Below are 16,044 nucleotides of genomic sequence, written 5' to 3'. Positions count from 1 at the left end.
ATAGTGATTTAAAGTGTACAGCACTCTGAGCACAGAGTGACTTTTGACAGTCCACCCACTGTCATAAATACTGCTTTTGCACTCCCATCTTCCTTTCCTTGTCTGTGGAACTGCAAGTTCAATGCTATAAGAAATGAAAGTCATCATTCCCAACAGAATTTAATAAAAAACCTTTTCAAATTTCTTCAGTGTTCCCAAAGTTTGTGTGTGCTTACAGAAACATAGCAGTTCCTCATCACATGTAGCTGTCCTATGAGTCTCCATGCTATCAATAGCATCATATTTGTGTCCTTTCCACAGGACCTACACTGCTACAACAGCTAATGTATTTATGATACCGTAATGAATAAAACACAAACCTTCTATTAAAATGTTTTAATTCAATTTCTGTTGTATTTATTTTATTATACAAGAACATCTTAATAAAAGTCTTTATATGATTTCAAATATTTTTATGGAAATTGGTACATAGACAAGAATTTGTTTTAAATGCTAGCTCTGGGAAACAGGGATGTGTTCAGTGGGTTAGAGCATTTGCTTCACAAGATGAGTAACTGTGAATGCTTCCCCCACAACATAGCATACAAATATCAGCAAGAAAGAGCTGCAGACTTCAGTTTTGAGAAGATCATGGCCCCACATATGCCTGTAACATCAGTAGTGAGGGATGTTAAAAGGAGGATTGCTGGACTTAGCAGGATGCAAACACAGCTATAGGAAAGATCCTTTTCAAGAAAGTAAAGCTACAGACTGGATGCCTTTGGCCTTCCCATATGTGTGCATGGTCAAATGTAGTTATGCACATAAATGTGCACACACCATACACATATACCCCATACATTTATATACACACAAACCAGCAACAAGGACATTCTAGAGTAGATAAGTGAAAAATATTCTAGACAGTAAACAAAATTTAGATACACAAAGCCTGCATGATTTTGTGGTATTTTAATAAAAATACAACTGATAATAATCCGAGACCTAAGCATTTCTCTTTAATAATTTCACAAGTGAATTTTTTACTTGCTTATTTCTCAAACTATAGATAATTGGATTTAGCACAGGAATTAAAACAGTGTAAAATACAGAGTCCATCATATCTTGATCATCTCCTTGTGGAGACGCAGGCCGCACATACATGAAAAGAAGAGAGCCATAGTATAAAGACACAGATAAGAGGTGGGCACCACAGGTGGAGAAGGCTTTCTTTATGCCTTTGATAGATTTCTGCTTTAAGATAGAAAACAGAACAAGTGTATAAGAGACAAGAATGGTCAAAATACTAAATACCTGAATTGAGCCAGAGAAAATAAAAAGCATTAGGTAATTGAGAGAAGGGTCAGTACAGGAAATCTTTAACAGTGGCATAACGTCACAGTAAAAGTGATGTATTATGTTAGACTTACAGAAAGTTAGTCTGAATAAAAAACCTTCATGAAGCAAAACATGAACAAATCCACCCACAAAGGACAATATTAGCAGACGTACACAGAGTCTGTTTGTCATGATCACTGGGTAGAGTAAAGGCTTGCATATGGCTATGTATCGATCATAGGCCATTGCTGCCAAGAGAAAACATTCTGTGGTTGCACTGATTCCAAATGAAAAAAACTGTATCATGCATTCAGAGAGAGAGATGAGTTTACTCTTGGCAAAAAAGTCTAGTAGCATCTTTGGTGTGACTGTGGATGATAACCAAGTATCCACAAAGGCTAAACACCCTAGAAATAGGTACATGGGGATGTGAAGGCCAGGGTCATTCCAGATGAGGGTGATCAGACCAAGGTTCCCCACAACGGTGATGAGATAGATGACCAAGAACAGTAGGAACAGGGGGATTTTCCACTGTGGGAGATGACTGAGTCCTGTGAGAACAAACTGTGTCAGCAGTGTTGTATTCTCTGTTCCCATGTCCTCACTGGATATTCCTGAAATGAAGGGCAATGAAAGTCACACAGCATTCACGATGAGTTTGTAAGGTGAATTTCTGGGTGTTGAAACTTAAATGCAGCCATAGGCTTACAAGAATGCTCTTTTACTGTATCCAATGTTGTCGTGATAGAGGGAAACTTTCCTTGATATTAAACATGTGGAGAAATCTCATTTGTTTTGGTAGAAATGTTAGTATTTAAGTCGTAGATTATGAGTCAAGAGAAAAGATGTGTGTTGCACCTGCACAACAACTTAGGGTAAAATGAACGGTCTCAACCAACCAGAATATAGTGGCTAACTTGCAGGTGAAAGTTAGTAGTAGCTGGCAATATGCTTCAAAATTAATTCTAAAGTTATACAGTAGCCGAAAGAAATAGGTTTCAGGGGTGGGCAGCTGAAAGTAACAGTATTAGAAAGCCCTTATTGTATTCAGAAACTTTCAAAGCAGATTATATGCCAGAATTATCTGGGAACATTTGTGTGAAATATAACTGTAGAAATTGTTGCATTAGTATAAACCAGGGTCTAATAGTCTACCTTTAAAAAATATCCCCAAATGACTTCAAATTACATGTAATCAAATGTGTATGTAGTAGGAAACTGGGGGTAATTAGAGAATAGAATGGTAAATCACAAAGAATTCAAAATAAAGACCTATTACTAAGCAGTGAGGTATGACATGCCAACTAGATAGTCAACCAAAAAGGAAAAATAAAAACCTTTTTTTTTTGTGAACTTTGCACGGGGTCTTTTAAACCTGAGCTTGAGAAATCAGATACACTAGTCTGTAATTTTTATCGTGAGTAGGAGAGCTGGTCTAAATACCAAATCTTAATCATGTGTGCCTTGTACCCGTCCTTCCTTCTTGTGTGCTGAGTTACTCTCCTCTCAACCAGAATTTCTATATTAGAGACAATCTCATTCCCAAAGAAACACTTCTTGTTACAACCATGAGCCTATGTCAGTCCAATGAAAATATACAAATATACTTTGGGGAGAACATAACCAGATAGTTTTAGGTTGTGATCACTAAGAAAATAAAGGTAAGAGAAGTAAAATGGTGAAGCACAACTGACTATATACATCCATGTATATTGAAAATTAAGAAGTTTTAATGGCTTTGGTGAAAACAGCTTCCTGCACACGATAGAGCCAATGTAGGAAAATAGAAGAAATAAGGGGAAATAGGTGGCTACATGGAACGGGAATGTTGTAAATAGTCTGATATGTGCAGGACAATCGGCACTTATCAAGGACCCATAGGATGCTAAAACCTATTACCTGTAGAGAGCTTCTCAATGAAGGGTAAACCAAGGGAGATTAAAAGGGAAAGGGTGGGCATTATGGTGAGAAGAAGCACAAGAAAGAGAAGTACAAAAGCATGCATATATAAAAGGAGGATTAATGGAGTTACCTTACAGTAGGGAGGGTACAAAACCCCAACCCGACACCTCATGCTAGCAAGTAAAAAATGCAGCACCATGAAAGGGTCACCTCATTTTTGAGTTGTTTGCCAGTAAGGTCACAAAGACCCCCAAACACCACAGCCTAGGCCCATCCCTGTTGGGACCTTCCAGATCTTGACAGCAAGATCCTGTTGCTGCATAAATCACATACTTAAGTCACAGACCATGGAGACATAGATTAAAATGCCAGCTTCATGAGATCTTGGAAGTCGTTAGGGAAACATTCAAACATTTGAAAAGCCACCATTAAAAAGGATAATTCCAGATATTTTGCTTACTCATATTTAGTAATGATGTTAAAAATGCAGCTCATTCCTTGTTGTTTTCATTTGTATCCAACTACGTAGGAAACCAAAGCCAATTAAAAAATTATAATGAAATAAGAAGTATTCTTGAACAACTATGAAAAGCATGATAGATACTATTGAACTCATTTCTCACTTACACATATCTTGAAAGAAACCGCTGAGATACTTAAAATGTGTTGAGCTATATAAGTCAGAAAAAGATCATAACAGCGTAGGCACAGGAAGACAGTAATGTGGGTAGCAATTTCTCACAATGATTCATCTTGGAAATTTAACTGCCCAGGCACCAAATCTATTATTTATATGAACTCCACCCTTCAACACAAGAATCAGATTTTACCCCAGCAAAGTTTTTCTAGAAGAGGATCATTTAAAGAACTGAAATTCCCATTTGGGCTAAAGGTTCTCTGGAGAACTAGGTAAGGCTGCTCTACTGGGTACCGTAGATTTGGAACCCTATGAAATGCCCAAATTAGTCCCACAGAGTATCACACACTTAAACATCATGAATTTCCAATGCTTGGAGATATTTGAATATTAACTATTAAAAGTACATTTTTAAAGACCTCCAAATTCCTTCTCAAGGGCCCACTCTCCTAAAAGTGAGTCTCCCTGACCTCCCTGTCCACGTTTCTCCCCAGCCCACAAATCTAGCCTGGATCCCACATCCAGTGCCCTAGCTTAGTATGGCCACTCCCGCCTGCACCCCATAGGGTCTAGTCTGAACCTGTCACCACTCACAGGGCCTTTCTTTTCTGTACCCAACTTACCCACCCAGCCATAAATCCCACAACCTTCTCCAGTGTCTAGCTTGGACCCACTGTATCTGTCACAACCCATATGCCACTTACCTGTATCCAACCACTCCATCCAACCATATCCAACACCTTTCTCCAGTGTCTATTCCAGACCCACTATATCTGCCTCCACCCACAGGTCCCTTGTGTTACTAATGGGACTCCCCTTGCCCTTTTAATGTAAGCATTTAGTGCTATAAACCTGCCTGTTAGAATCACCATTATTGTGTCCCAAATGTTTGAGTATGTTGTGTTCCCATTTTCATTCAATATTAAACGTTTTTTTTGTTTTGTTTTGTTTTTTTTTTTTTTTTTTTTTTTTTTTTTTGGTTTTTCGAAACAGGGTTTCTCTGTGTAGCTTTGCACCTTTCCTGGAACTCACTTGGTAGCCCAGGCTGGCCTCGAACTCACAGAGATCCGCCTGGCTCTGCCTCCCAAGTGCTGGGATTAAAGGCGTGCGCCGCCACCACCGTCTGGCTTAAATGGTTTTTAATATCTTTCTTGATTTCTTTCTTGACCCATTTTTCATTCAATAGTGAATTGTTTAGTTTCCATGATTTTTCATACTTTTTATTGTTGTTGATATCCAGCTTTAATCCATGTTGGTCACATAGATTGAAAGACATTATTTCAAGTTTCTTTTTTTATTTGTTTTTTTTTTTAATTTTTATTATTGAGAAATTTTCTATTTATTTTACATACCAACCACAGATTCCCCTCTCCCCCCTCCTCCCGCCCCCCCCCAGCCTTCCTCCAAAACCCACCCCCCATTCCGACCTCCTCCAAGGCAAGGTCTCCCATAGGGAGTCAGCAGAGCCTGGTAGATTCAGCTGAGGCAGGTACAGGCCCCTCCTCCCTGCACCAAGCCTGTGTAAAGTGTCCCACCATAGGCACTAGGCTCCAAAAAGCAGGCTCGCACACCAGGGACGGGTCCTGACCCCACTGCCTTGGTGGGCCTCCTAAACAGTTCAAGCTAAACAACTGTTTCACCTATCCAGAGGGCCTAATCTAGCACCATGGGGCTCCTCAGGTATTGGTCCATAGTTCATGCGTTTCCACTAGTTTGGTTGGTTGTCTCTGTACATTTTTCCATCATGAGCTCGATGTCCCTTGTTCATGGAATCCTCCTCTCTCTCATTAACTGGACTCCTGGAGTTCGACTTGGCACCCAGCTATGGATCTCTGCATCTTCTTCCATCGGTTACATTTGTGTTGAGACTTACGTTGTTTCCAAATTTGTGGTCAATTTTCATGAGCTGCTGAGGAGACAGTGTATCCTTTCATGTTTGGGTGAAATGTTCTGTAGCTATTTCTCAGGTCCATTTGATTTATGACAGTATTTAAATCCAGAATTTCTTCATCTGATTTTTGTCTGGATAACCAGTCTATTGGCCAGAGTGAGGTACTGAAGTCTCACACTATCACTGTGTGAGGATCAGTATGTGATTTTAGTTGTATTTGTGTTTCTTTATTTGTGTGCCCTGGTATTTGATGCATACATGTTTAGGATTGCAATATCCTCACAGTGGATTTTTTTTTTTGTTGAGTAGGTAATATCCTTCCTCATATCTTCTGATTAGTTTTGGTTTAAAAATATATTTCATCAGATATTAAAATTTCTATACCTGCTTGTTTCTTGGGTCCATTTCTTGGGATGCTTTCTCCATCCGTTTACCCTGAGATAATGTCTACCCATGATGATGAGATGTGTTTTTTTTGTATGCAGTAAAAATATGAATCTTGCTTTCTAATCTAATCAGTCTGAGACTTTTATTGGGCAGTTGAGACCATTAATATTGAGAGTTATCAATAAGCAGTGTTTATTGAGTCCCACTGCTTTGTTGTTAAGGTGTGTATTTTCCATCTGTTTTTTTAATTTATTCATCTGGGATTATTTATATCTTTTATATTCTTGGATGTGGTTAACCTCTTCAGACTGAAGTTTTCCTTCTAGTGCATTTTATAGAACTTGATTAGAAGCTAGAAGTTGCTTAAGTTTGGTTTTTATCTTTCTCTGTGGATTGTGATTGATAGTTTTGCTAGGTAGAGTCTGGGTGGGCAACCATGTTCTCTCAGAGTTTATAAAACATCCATATGGGCCCTTTTGGCTTTCAAAGTCTCCATTGAGAAGTCAGATATTATTCCAATAGCCCTGTTTTTATGTGTGACTTAGTCTTTTTCCCTTGCATTATTTAATATCCTTTCTTTATACCATACATTTAGTGTTTTGATTATTATGTGTCATGGGACATTCTTTTCTGATCCTGTCTATTTGGTGTTCTGTCTGCTTCTTTTGCCTTGCTAGGCATCTCCTTCTTCAAATTAGAGAAATTTTCTTCTTTGATTTGGATTTCATTTCCTGCTTCTATCCCTATTCTTAATTGCAGTTTTGGTCTTTTCAGAGTGTCCCAGATTTCCTGAAAGTTTTGTGCCCAGATTGTTTTTTGTTGTTGTTGTTGTTGCGGTTGTTTGATATTTGTTTGTTTTTGTTGTTTTTTATTTAACATTTTCTTTGACTGAACTATTTTTTTTCTACCTTGTCTTCAATACCTCTGGTTCACTACTCCATTTCCTATAATCTATTGGTGAGGTTTACCTCTGAGGTTTCTATTTGACTTTCTAAAGTTTTCATTACTGGTTTGATTTCAGTTTGGATTTTTTTAGTGATTCTATTTGTACTTTCGTGTTTTAAACTCTTTTCATTATTTCACTCAACTGTTTCTTTTTGTCCACAGGGTCTTCATTAATGAATTTATTATTATTCTTATTAAGGACCATGAGCATATTTTGGTTTGATTTTGAAGTTTTTCAGTAATATTGCCTTTCTCATGCCTTCCTGAAGAAATAGGGTTACTGAATGCTGGTGAAGGCATATTGTCTTTTCTGTTCACATTTGTGTTTTTATTCTGGGATCTAAGCATCCGATAGGATGTTTGGGGAATTTCATTGTGTTGATATCTGGTTTTGTCTTTGTTGGGTGGGTGTTCTGATCTTTGGTTGCTGTTGCCCTTCATGTGCCCTAGGCAAGTGTGGTGGCTACATTGCCCCTTCTAGAGAGTGTTTCTGCAGGTCAGTGGGTACTGTAAAAGAGTAGAGAAGGCTAGGAAGAAAAGCTGAGAAGGCCTGTGGCAGAGCTAGGGGAAACTGGTTCTGTACCAAAACATGGAGTCCTCAGGAAGTAGGAGTTTGGTAAGAAGAACAGGTAATTTTCTGTGTCCACATGACTGACACCTAGGATAACTTGTAACACATCATTTCTAGATGTATCTGTCAAGAGATTTCTTTGTTCAGGGCATTGCCTATTTGAATTGTTTGAATAAATAAGTTATTTGACCTTCTCTAAATGCATGGGGGCATCATTATGTCAACTGAGTGCCTCAGTAAAAAGAAACACAGAAAGGTTGAGTTCATTTTTCACCCATTTTAGCTATTGACATTCTCCTACCACTGGTACACATCAATTCCTTGATTTCAGGTTCAGACTACATAACACTATTTGTTATCAGACCATGTGAAATTTGAAATATGCATGGACTTCCTTTGTATCTAGGAAGTAGAGAGGAAATGCGGCACTTGTAAGTTCATATTCATATGAAGTTCATATTCAAATTCATAACCATTATTAATACATCATGTCATATTTGATAAAATTGTTTTTCTATTGATAAAAAGGAAATATCATTATATAATTGCAAGTTACTGCCTTCAAGTAAGTCTTACACAAAATGCACATTATCAAAGAAGTAAGAATAATATTCTTCAAGCAAATGAATGTCTTTTTTATTTATTTTGGTTTTTTTTAGCTTTTTAAAAAATTTTTAATATAATTTAATTTTACATATCAGCCATAGATTCCCTTGTCCTCTCTCCTCCAGCCCCGCCCACCCCCCCACCTCCTCCAGCCCACCCCCCATTCCCATCTCCTCCAGGGCAAAGACTCCCCTGGGGATTCAGCTCAACCTGGTAGATTCAGTCCAGCCAGGCCCAGTCTCCTACTTTCAGGCTGAGCAAAGTGTCTCTGCATAGGCCCCAGGGTCCAAACATCCAGCTCATGCACTAAGGACAGGTCCCAGTCCCACTGCCTGGGTGCCTCCAGAACAGTTTTAGCTAATCAACTGTCTCACTTATCCAGAGGGCCTGATCCAGTTGGGGGCTACTCAGCTATTGGTTCATAGTTCATGTGTTTCCACTAGTTTGGCTATTTGTCTCTGTGCTTTTTCCAATCTTAGTCTCAACAATTCTCTCTCATATAATCCCTTCTCTTTCTCACCGATTGGACTCCTGGAGCTCCACCTGGTGCCTGGCCATGGATCTCCGCATCTGCTTCCATCAGTCATTGGATAAGATTTCTAGCATGACAGTTAGGGTGTTTGGCCATCCTATCACCAGAGTAGACCAGTTTGGGCTTTCTCTTGACCATTGCCAGTAGTATATTGTGGAGGTATCTTTGTGGATTTCTAGGGACCTCTCTAGCACTTTGCTTCTTCCTATTCCTATGGGGTCTTCATTTATCATGGTCTCTTATTCCTTGTTCTCCCTCTCTGTTCTTGATCCAGCTGGGATCTCCCACTCCCCTAAGTTCTATTTCCCTCAACCCTTACCCTTCATTACCCCACCTCATGTCCATTTTGCTCATGTAGATCTCATCCATTTCTCTGTCATTGGGCGTTCCCTGTGTGTTTCTTAGGGATTTTTTAGCAGTCTAGTCATCCTTTGTTTTACATCTAGTATCCTCCTGTGAGTGAGTACATACCATGTTTGTCTTTCTGAGTCTAAGTTACCTCACTTGGGATGATTTTTTCTAGATGCATCCATTTGCCTCCAAATCTCATGATGTCATTGTTTTTCTCTGCTGAGTAGTACTCCATTGTGTATATGTACCACATTTTATTTATCCATTCTTCACTTGAAGGGCATCTAGGACGTTTCCAGGTTCTGGCTTTTACAAACAATGCTGATATGAACATAGCTGAGCAAGTGCTCTTGTGGTATGATTGAGCATTCCTTGGGTATGTGCCCGAGTGGTATAGCTGGATCTTGGGGGAGATTGATTCCTATTTTTCTAATAAAGCACCATATTGAATTCCAAAGTGTCTGTACAAGCTTGCATTCCCACCAGAAGTGGAGGCGAGTTCCCCTTGCGAGTTCCACATCCTCTCCAGCATTAGCTGTCTTCAGTGTTTTTGATCTTAGCCATTCTGACAGATGTAAGGTAGTATCTCAGAGTTGATTTGATTTTCTTTTCTCTGATGATTAGGAATATTGAGCAATTCCTTAAATGTCTTTCAGTCATTTGAGCTTCCTCTGTTGAGAATTCTCTGTTTAGCTCTGTAGCCCATTTCTTAATTGGACTGTTGGGCACTTTGATGTCCAATTTCTTAAGGGCTTTATATATTCTAGATATCAGCCCTCTGTCAGATGTGGAGTTGGTGAAGATCTTTTCCCATTCTGTAGGCTGTTGCTTTGCCTTGTTGACCATGTCCTTTGCTCTACAAAAGCTTCTCAGTTTCAAGAGGTCCCTTTGATTGATTGTTTCTTTCATGTCTGATGTTATATTTAGGAAGTGATCTCCAATGCCAATGCATTCAAGACTACTTCCTACTTTCTCTTCTCTCAGGTTAAGAGTAACTGGATTTATTTTGAGGTCTTTGATCCACTTGGACTTAAGTTTTGTGCTTGGTGATACATATGTATCTATTTGTAGCCTTCTACATGTTGACATCCAGTTATGCCAGCAACATTTGTTGAAGATGCTTTCTTTTTAACATTGTACAATTTTGGCTTCTTTGTCAAAAATTATATGTACGTAGATGTAGATGTGAGGATTAATGTCAGGGTCTTCAATTAGATTCCATTGGTCCACATGTGGGTTTTTATGCCAATACCAAGCTGTTTTTATTACTGTAACTCTATGGTAGAGCTTGAAGTCAGGGATTATAATGCCTCTAGAAGTTGTTTTAATATACAGGATTCTTTTGGCTATCCTGGGTTTTTTGTTTTTCCATATGAAGTTGATTATTATTCTTTACAGATCTGTGAAGTATTGTGTTGGTATTTTGATGGGGATTGCATGGAATCTGTAGATTGGTTTTGGTAAGATTGTCATTTTTACTATGTTAATCCTTAGTATCCATGAGCATGGGAGATCTTTCCATTTTCTGACATCTTCTTCAATTTCTTTTTTCAGGGACTTAAAGTTCTTGTCATATAGGTCCTTCACTTGCTTAGTTAGAGTTACCCTAAGATATTTTATTTATACCATTTGTGACTATTGTAATGGGTGATGTATCTCCGATTTCCTTCTCAGCCTGATTGTCAATTGTATAAAGGAGGGATACTGATTTTTTTTGAGTTGATCTTCTCTCCTGCTATGTTCCTGAAGGTGTTTATAAGCGGTGTCAGTTCCTTGGTTGAAATTTTTTGGTCACTCATATATACTATCATGTCATCTGCATATAGCAAAAGCTTGACTTCTTCTTTCCAATTTGTATCTCCTTAATCTCCTTGTGTTGTCTTATTGCTCTGGCTAGAACTTCAAGTTCTTTATTTAATAAGTATGGGAAGAGTGGACAGCCTTGCCTCATTCCTGACTTTAGTGGAATCGATTTGAGTTTTTCTCCATTTAATTTGATGTTGGCTGTTGGCTTGCTGTAAATTGCCTTTATTATATTTAGGTATGTTTCCTGTATTCCTGATCACTCGAAGACCTTTATCATGAACGGGTGTTGGATTTTTTTCAAATGCCTTTTGTACATCTAGTGAGATGATCATGTGATTTTTTTTCTTTGAGTTTGTTTATATGGTGTATTACATTGACAGACTTTCATATGTTGAATCACCCTTGCATCCCTGGGATGAATCCTACTTGATCATTGTGGATAATTGTTTTGATGTGTTCTTGGAGTCTGTTTGCCAGTACTTTAATGAGTATTTTTGCATCAATGTATCTGTCTTTGAATTTGAGATGTGTTTCTTGTATGCAGCAGAAAGATGGGTCCTGCTTTCATATCCATTCTGTTAGCCTGTATCTTTTTATAGGTGAATTAAATCCATTGATATTAAGGGATATTAATGACCAATGATTGTTCATTCCTGTTATTTTTTTGGTGGTAATGTGTGTGTACCTCTCTTCTTTGGGGTTTACTTCTGTGGTGTTATCTATTGCCTGTGTTTTCAAGGGTGTATCTGACTTCCTTATTTTGGAATTTTCCTTCTAGTGCTTTCTGTAGGGCTGGGTTTGTGGATAAGTATTGTTTAAATCTGGCTTTGTCTTGGAATGTCTTGTTCACTCTGTCTATGATCATTGAAAGTTTTGCTGGGTATATTAGTTTAGGCTGGCATCCATGGTTTCTTAGTGTCTGCATTACATCTGTCCCGGTCCTTCTGGCTTTCAATGTCTCCATTGAGAAATCAGGTGTTATTCTGATGGGTTTGCCTTTATAAGTCACTTGGCCTTTTTCCTTTGCTGTTCTTAATATTCTTTATTTATTCTGTACATTTAGTTGTTTTATTATTATGTCTGAAGGGGACTTTTTGTGGGGGCCTAGTCTGTTTGGTGTTCTATAGGCTTCTTGTGTCTTCATAGGCATTTCCTTCTTTAAGTTGGAAAAGTTTTCTTTTATGATCTTGTTTAATATATTTTCTGTGCCTTTGAGTTGGTATTCTTCTCCTTCCTCTATCCCTATTACTCGTAGGTTTGGTCTTTTTATGGTGTCCCAAATTTCTTGGACATTTTGGGTCATGACTTTCTTGGCTTTAGTGTTTTCTTTAACTGGTGAATCTATTTCTTCTACCTTATCTCAAGCTAGAGATCTTCTATTTATCTTTTGCATTCTGTTGGTTATGCTTGCATCTGAAGTTCCTGTTTGTTTCCTCAGATTTTCTATTTTCAGCATTCCCTCTGTTTGTGTCTTCTTCATTTTTTTCTATTTCTTTTTTCAGGTCTTGGACTCTTTCCCTCATCTGTTTCATTGCTTTTTCATGATTTTCTTTCAGGGATTTATTGTTTTCTTCTGCTTTATTTGTTCTTTCCTGTAGTTTTTTTTTTTTTTTTTTTTTTTGTTTTTGTTTTTGTTTTTGTTTTTCGAGACAGGGTTTCTCTGTGTAGCTTTGCACCTTTCCTGGGACTCACTTAGGTAGCCCAGGCTGGCCTCGAACTCACAGAGATCCGCCTGGCTCTGCCTCCCGAGTGCTGGGATTAAAGGCGTGCGCCACCACTGCCCGGTTCCTGTAGTTTTTTATAGCGTTCTTCACATTTTTTTTGGTCTGACTTTTTATGTTCTTTATTGATTTCCTCCACTTTTTTGTTTGTCTTTTCCTCAATTTTATTTTTGATTTCTTCTTTAAAAGCCTCTAATATCTTCAGGATGTTATTCTTAAGGTTGCTTCTTCCATTTTGTGATGTTCAGGTCTTGCTGTTGGAGGAGGGCTAGGTTCTGGTGATGCTGTATTGCTCTTTATTTTGTTATATGTACTTCTGCCTAGACATCTGCCCATCTCCTAGTGGATTCATTCTTGGTCTTATCAGCTCTCTTGATCCAGACAGAGCTGACAGATTCGGCTTTTCAGGAAACCTCTGGTCTGGATGGGAATACAGGGACCAGATGAAAGATGGAGGGCTAGTCTCTATGTCTCAGAAAGTGGTGGGGTACCTCTCTGGTCCCAATGGGAGCTCCGGGGCTGGATGGGAACTTCGGGCCTGGATTGGAGCTGGGGGCTGGTCTCTGAGTCTCAGGAAGTGGTGGTGGTCTCAGGCAGATGGGTGTGGGTGCAGGGTGTGTAGATTTCAGGGTCTGTGGGGGGGTTGCCCTGGATGGGACCTAGGGGCAGCTTTTGTTGGTCTTTTGAGACAGGGTTTCTCTGTATAGTTTTGGCGCCTGTCCTGGATCTCGCTCTGTAAACCAGGCTGGCCTCAGACTCACAGAGATCCACCTGGCTCTGCCTCCTGAGTGCTGGGATTAAAGGCGTGCACCACCATTGCCCGGCTGCAAATGGATGTCTTATACATGAACTTTGAAAAATATTGACCAAAATTGACTCATATTACTAAATAATATTTTTGTAATTAATATAATTTCCTTGTACTAACTATACTTAAACAATGCCACAGGATTCTCACTGTCAGCATCATACCTGGAGAGAAAGTTAACAAATGCCTACTATATTTCAAATATGTTGAAACTGATGCTACATTAAATACTGATATATCTTACCAAGCATGGTGAAAGTAAAAGCAGATGGTATGGATCTTAATATTCTCTTACTCAAATTTAAATAGTTAATGTAAATGTGTAGAAAGTTTCCTTTGACTGGCACATACTTATTTTATATAGAATTTTTATAAAACATTATTTTATATAGTATTTTTACACATCAGCAATTTTTTATGTATGATCCTAAATCAACTTTATTAACATTACTGAATTAGAAAACTCTCAAGGTATAGCAAGTTAAGTTGTGTTTTCACAAGATTTTGTGGTGACTTTCAATTTCAACTAAACATTTAAAGCCTGTTTTAAAAGAGTCAATCAACAAATAAAAGAAATCAATGATAATCTTTAAAGAATTCTTGACATATTTCTGAAAACATGTTCAACAACATTCTACCTTAGCAAGGACACAACCCAAACTGATTGTTGTCCCTTTGTGTCTTAACTGGTTTTCTGTTCCAGTGATAAAACTCATGACTAAAAGAATCTTATAGCAGAAAGGATTTATTTCAACTTACAGATCTGTTTATCATCAAGTGAAGCAAAAGCAGGTACTGAAGCCAAGACCATGGAGGCATACTGTTATCAGCCCTGCATTCCATGGCATTTCAGCTTACTTTCTTATATAACTCTTAGCCACCTATGTAAGGGTATCACTGTCCATATAAGTTGGACCTTCCCACATCAATCATCAATCAAGAAAATGTCCCCACAGGCACAGCCAAAGGCATGTCCACAGGCCAATCAGATACAGAAAATTCAGCAACTGAACCTTCCTCTTTCCAGGTGACTCTGATATGTATTGGCAAAAATTAACCAGCTCACAGTGGTTGTTGATTTATACCTATATCATAATAGTTTCTCTTTCTTTTATAAGGAGCATCAATAAGCTAAAAAGTAGAATGCTGATAGATAAATACATACATAAATGTGCACAAAGAAAGAAAAATAATGAATCCTTTTAAATATTCAAGTTAATAAATTAGTAATATATTAGTAGTAAACAAGATTCCTACTATGTTGTTAACATTTCAAAACTATATTTCAAGACAGGTAAATGTGATATGAGCTTCCAAGCTGAAAAAAAAAAATGATCTCATTGAAGTCTCTGCTATTCTCTATAGCAGCTGTAGTCTTAATGAAGAACATGAAAAACAGTTTGAAGTGCTGCTACATTTATTTCAATCATAATATAATGTCTTTGTATGATTGAAAGCACACATAGAAATATTTGAAAGAAAAAGGCATTTACAAATTAATTCGTTAAAATGCTAGAACAGGCGTGATTGGAACATACTTTAGATCATGAACAAGATACAACCATGCTAAGCCAACACAAGTTTGTGATATTTTGACAAAGAGATGACAGATAGCAACATGAGACTAAGCCTTTCTCTTTAAGAATTTTGCCAGTGAATCTGTGATTTGCTTGTTTCTCAGACTGTAGATAACTGGATTCATCACAGGGATTATGACAGTGTAGAATACAGAGTCCCTCATGTCTTCATCCTGCACTTTTTGAGATCCAGGAAGCAGATACATGAAGAGAAGAGAGCCATAGTATAAAGACACAGATAAGAGGTGGGCCCCACAGGTGGAAAAGGCTTTCTTTACACCTCTGCTAGATTTCTTTTTTAAGACTGTACACAGAACAAATGTGTAGGAGCCTAGAATAGTTGAAATAGTGAATACTTGGATTGAGCCAGAGAAAATAAAGATTATGAGGTAATTAAGAGAAGGGTCAGTACAGGAAATCTTTAGCAGTGGCATAACATCACAGTAAAAGTGATGTATTACGTTGGAATTGCAGAAGGTTAATCTGAATAACATGCCTTCATGAATTGAAGCATGAAGAATTCCAGTTACGAAGGTCAAGGCTATGAGACGTACACACAGTCTATTTGTCATGATCACTGGGTAGAGTAAAGGCTTGCATATGGCTGCATAGCGATCATAGGCCATCGCTGCCAAGAGAAAACATTCCATGGTTGCACACATTACAAATGAAAAAAACTGTATCATGCATTCAGAGAGAGAGATCAGTTTACTCTTATCTATGAAAGTGAGCAGCATCTTTGGTGTGACTGTGGATGATAACCAAGTATCCACAAAGGCTAAACACCCTAGAAATAGGTACATGGGGATGTGAAGGCCAGGGTCATTCCAGATGAGAGTGATCAGACCAAGGTTCCCCACAATGGTGATGAGATAGATCACCAAGAACAGCAGGAACAGGGGGATTTTCCACTGTGGTTGGTGACTGAGTCCTGTGAGAACAAATTGTGACAGAAGTGTTGTATTCTCTGTTCCCATGTCCTCAACTAGAAGT

The 16,044-nt window shown here is 38.2% G+C and overlaps 2 protein-coding genes across 2 annotated transcripts; both read right to left on the bottom strand.

Moving 5' to 3' along the window:
• Nucleotides 1-984: 984 nt before the first annotated feature.
• On the bottom strand, nucleotides 985-1,923 carry LOC114687580 (olfactory receptor 187-like). Its single transcript, XM_028862185.1, has one exon. It carries the CDS (start codon nucleotides 1,912-1,914, stop codon nucleotides 985-987), a length of 930 nt encoding a protein of 309 aa, XP_028718018.1. The 5' UTR covers nucleotides 1,915-1,923.
• Nucleotides 1,924-15,098: 13,175 nt separating this feature from the next.
• Nucleotides 15,099-16,037, bottom strand: LOC114687585 (olfactory receptor 187-like). The gene has a single exon (XM_028862190.1). It carries the CDS (start codon nucleotides 16,026-16,028, stop codon nucleotides 15,099-15,101), a length of 930 nt encoding a protein of 309 aa, XP_028718023.1. The 5' UTR covers nucleotides 16,029-16,037.
• Between the last annotated feature and the right edge of the window lie 7 nt (nucleotides 16,038-16,044).

The sequence above is a fragment of the Peromyscus leucopus genome, chromosome 12, assembly GCF_004664715.2.
Source record: "Peromyscus leucopus breed LL Stock chromosome 12, UCI_PerLeu_2.1, whole genome shotgun sequence".
Lineage (NCBI taxonomy): Eukaryota > Metazoa > Chordata > Mammalia > Rodentia > Cricetidae > Peromyscus > Peromyscus leucopus.
Note: the sequence above shows the minus strand (reverse complement) of the source record. Positions and strands in the feature narration are given on the sequence as shown.

Excerpts from the sequence above, each read along its gene's own strand:
- LOC114687580 (XM_028862185.1), bottom strand. The coding sequence starts at position 1,914 with ATGGGAACAGAGAATACAACACTGCTGACACAGTTTGTTCTCACAGGA.
- LOC114687585 (XM_028862190.1), bottom strand. The coding sequence starts at position 16,028 with ATGGGAACAGAGAATACAACACTTCTGTCACAATTTGTTCTCACAGGA.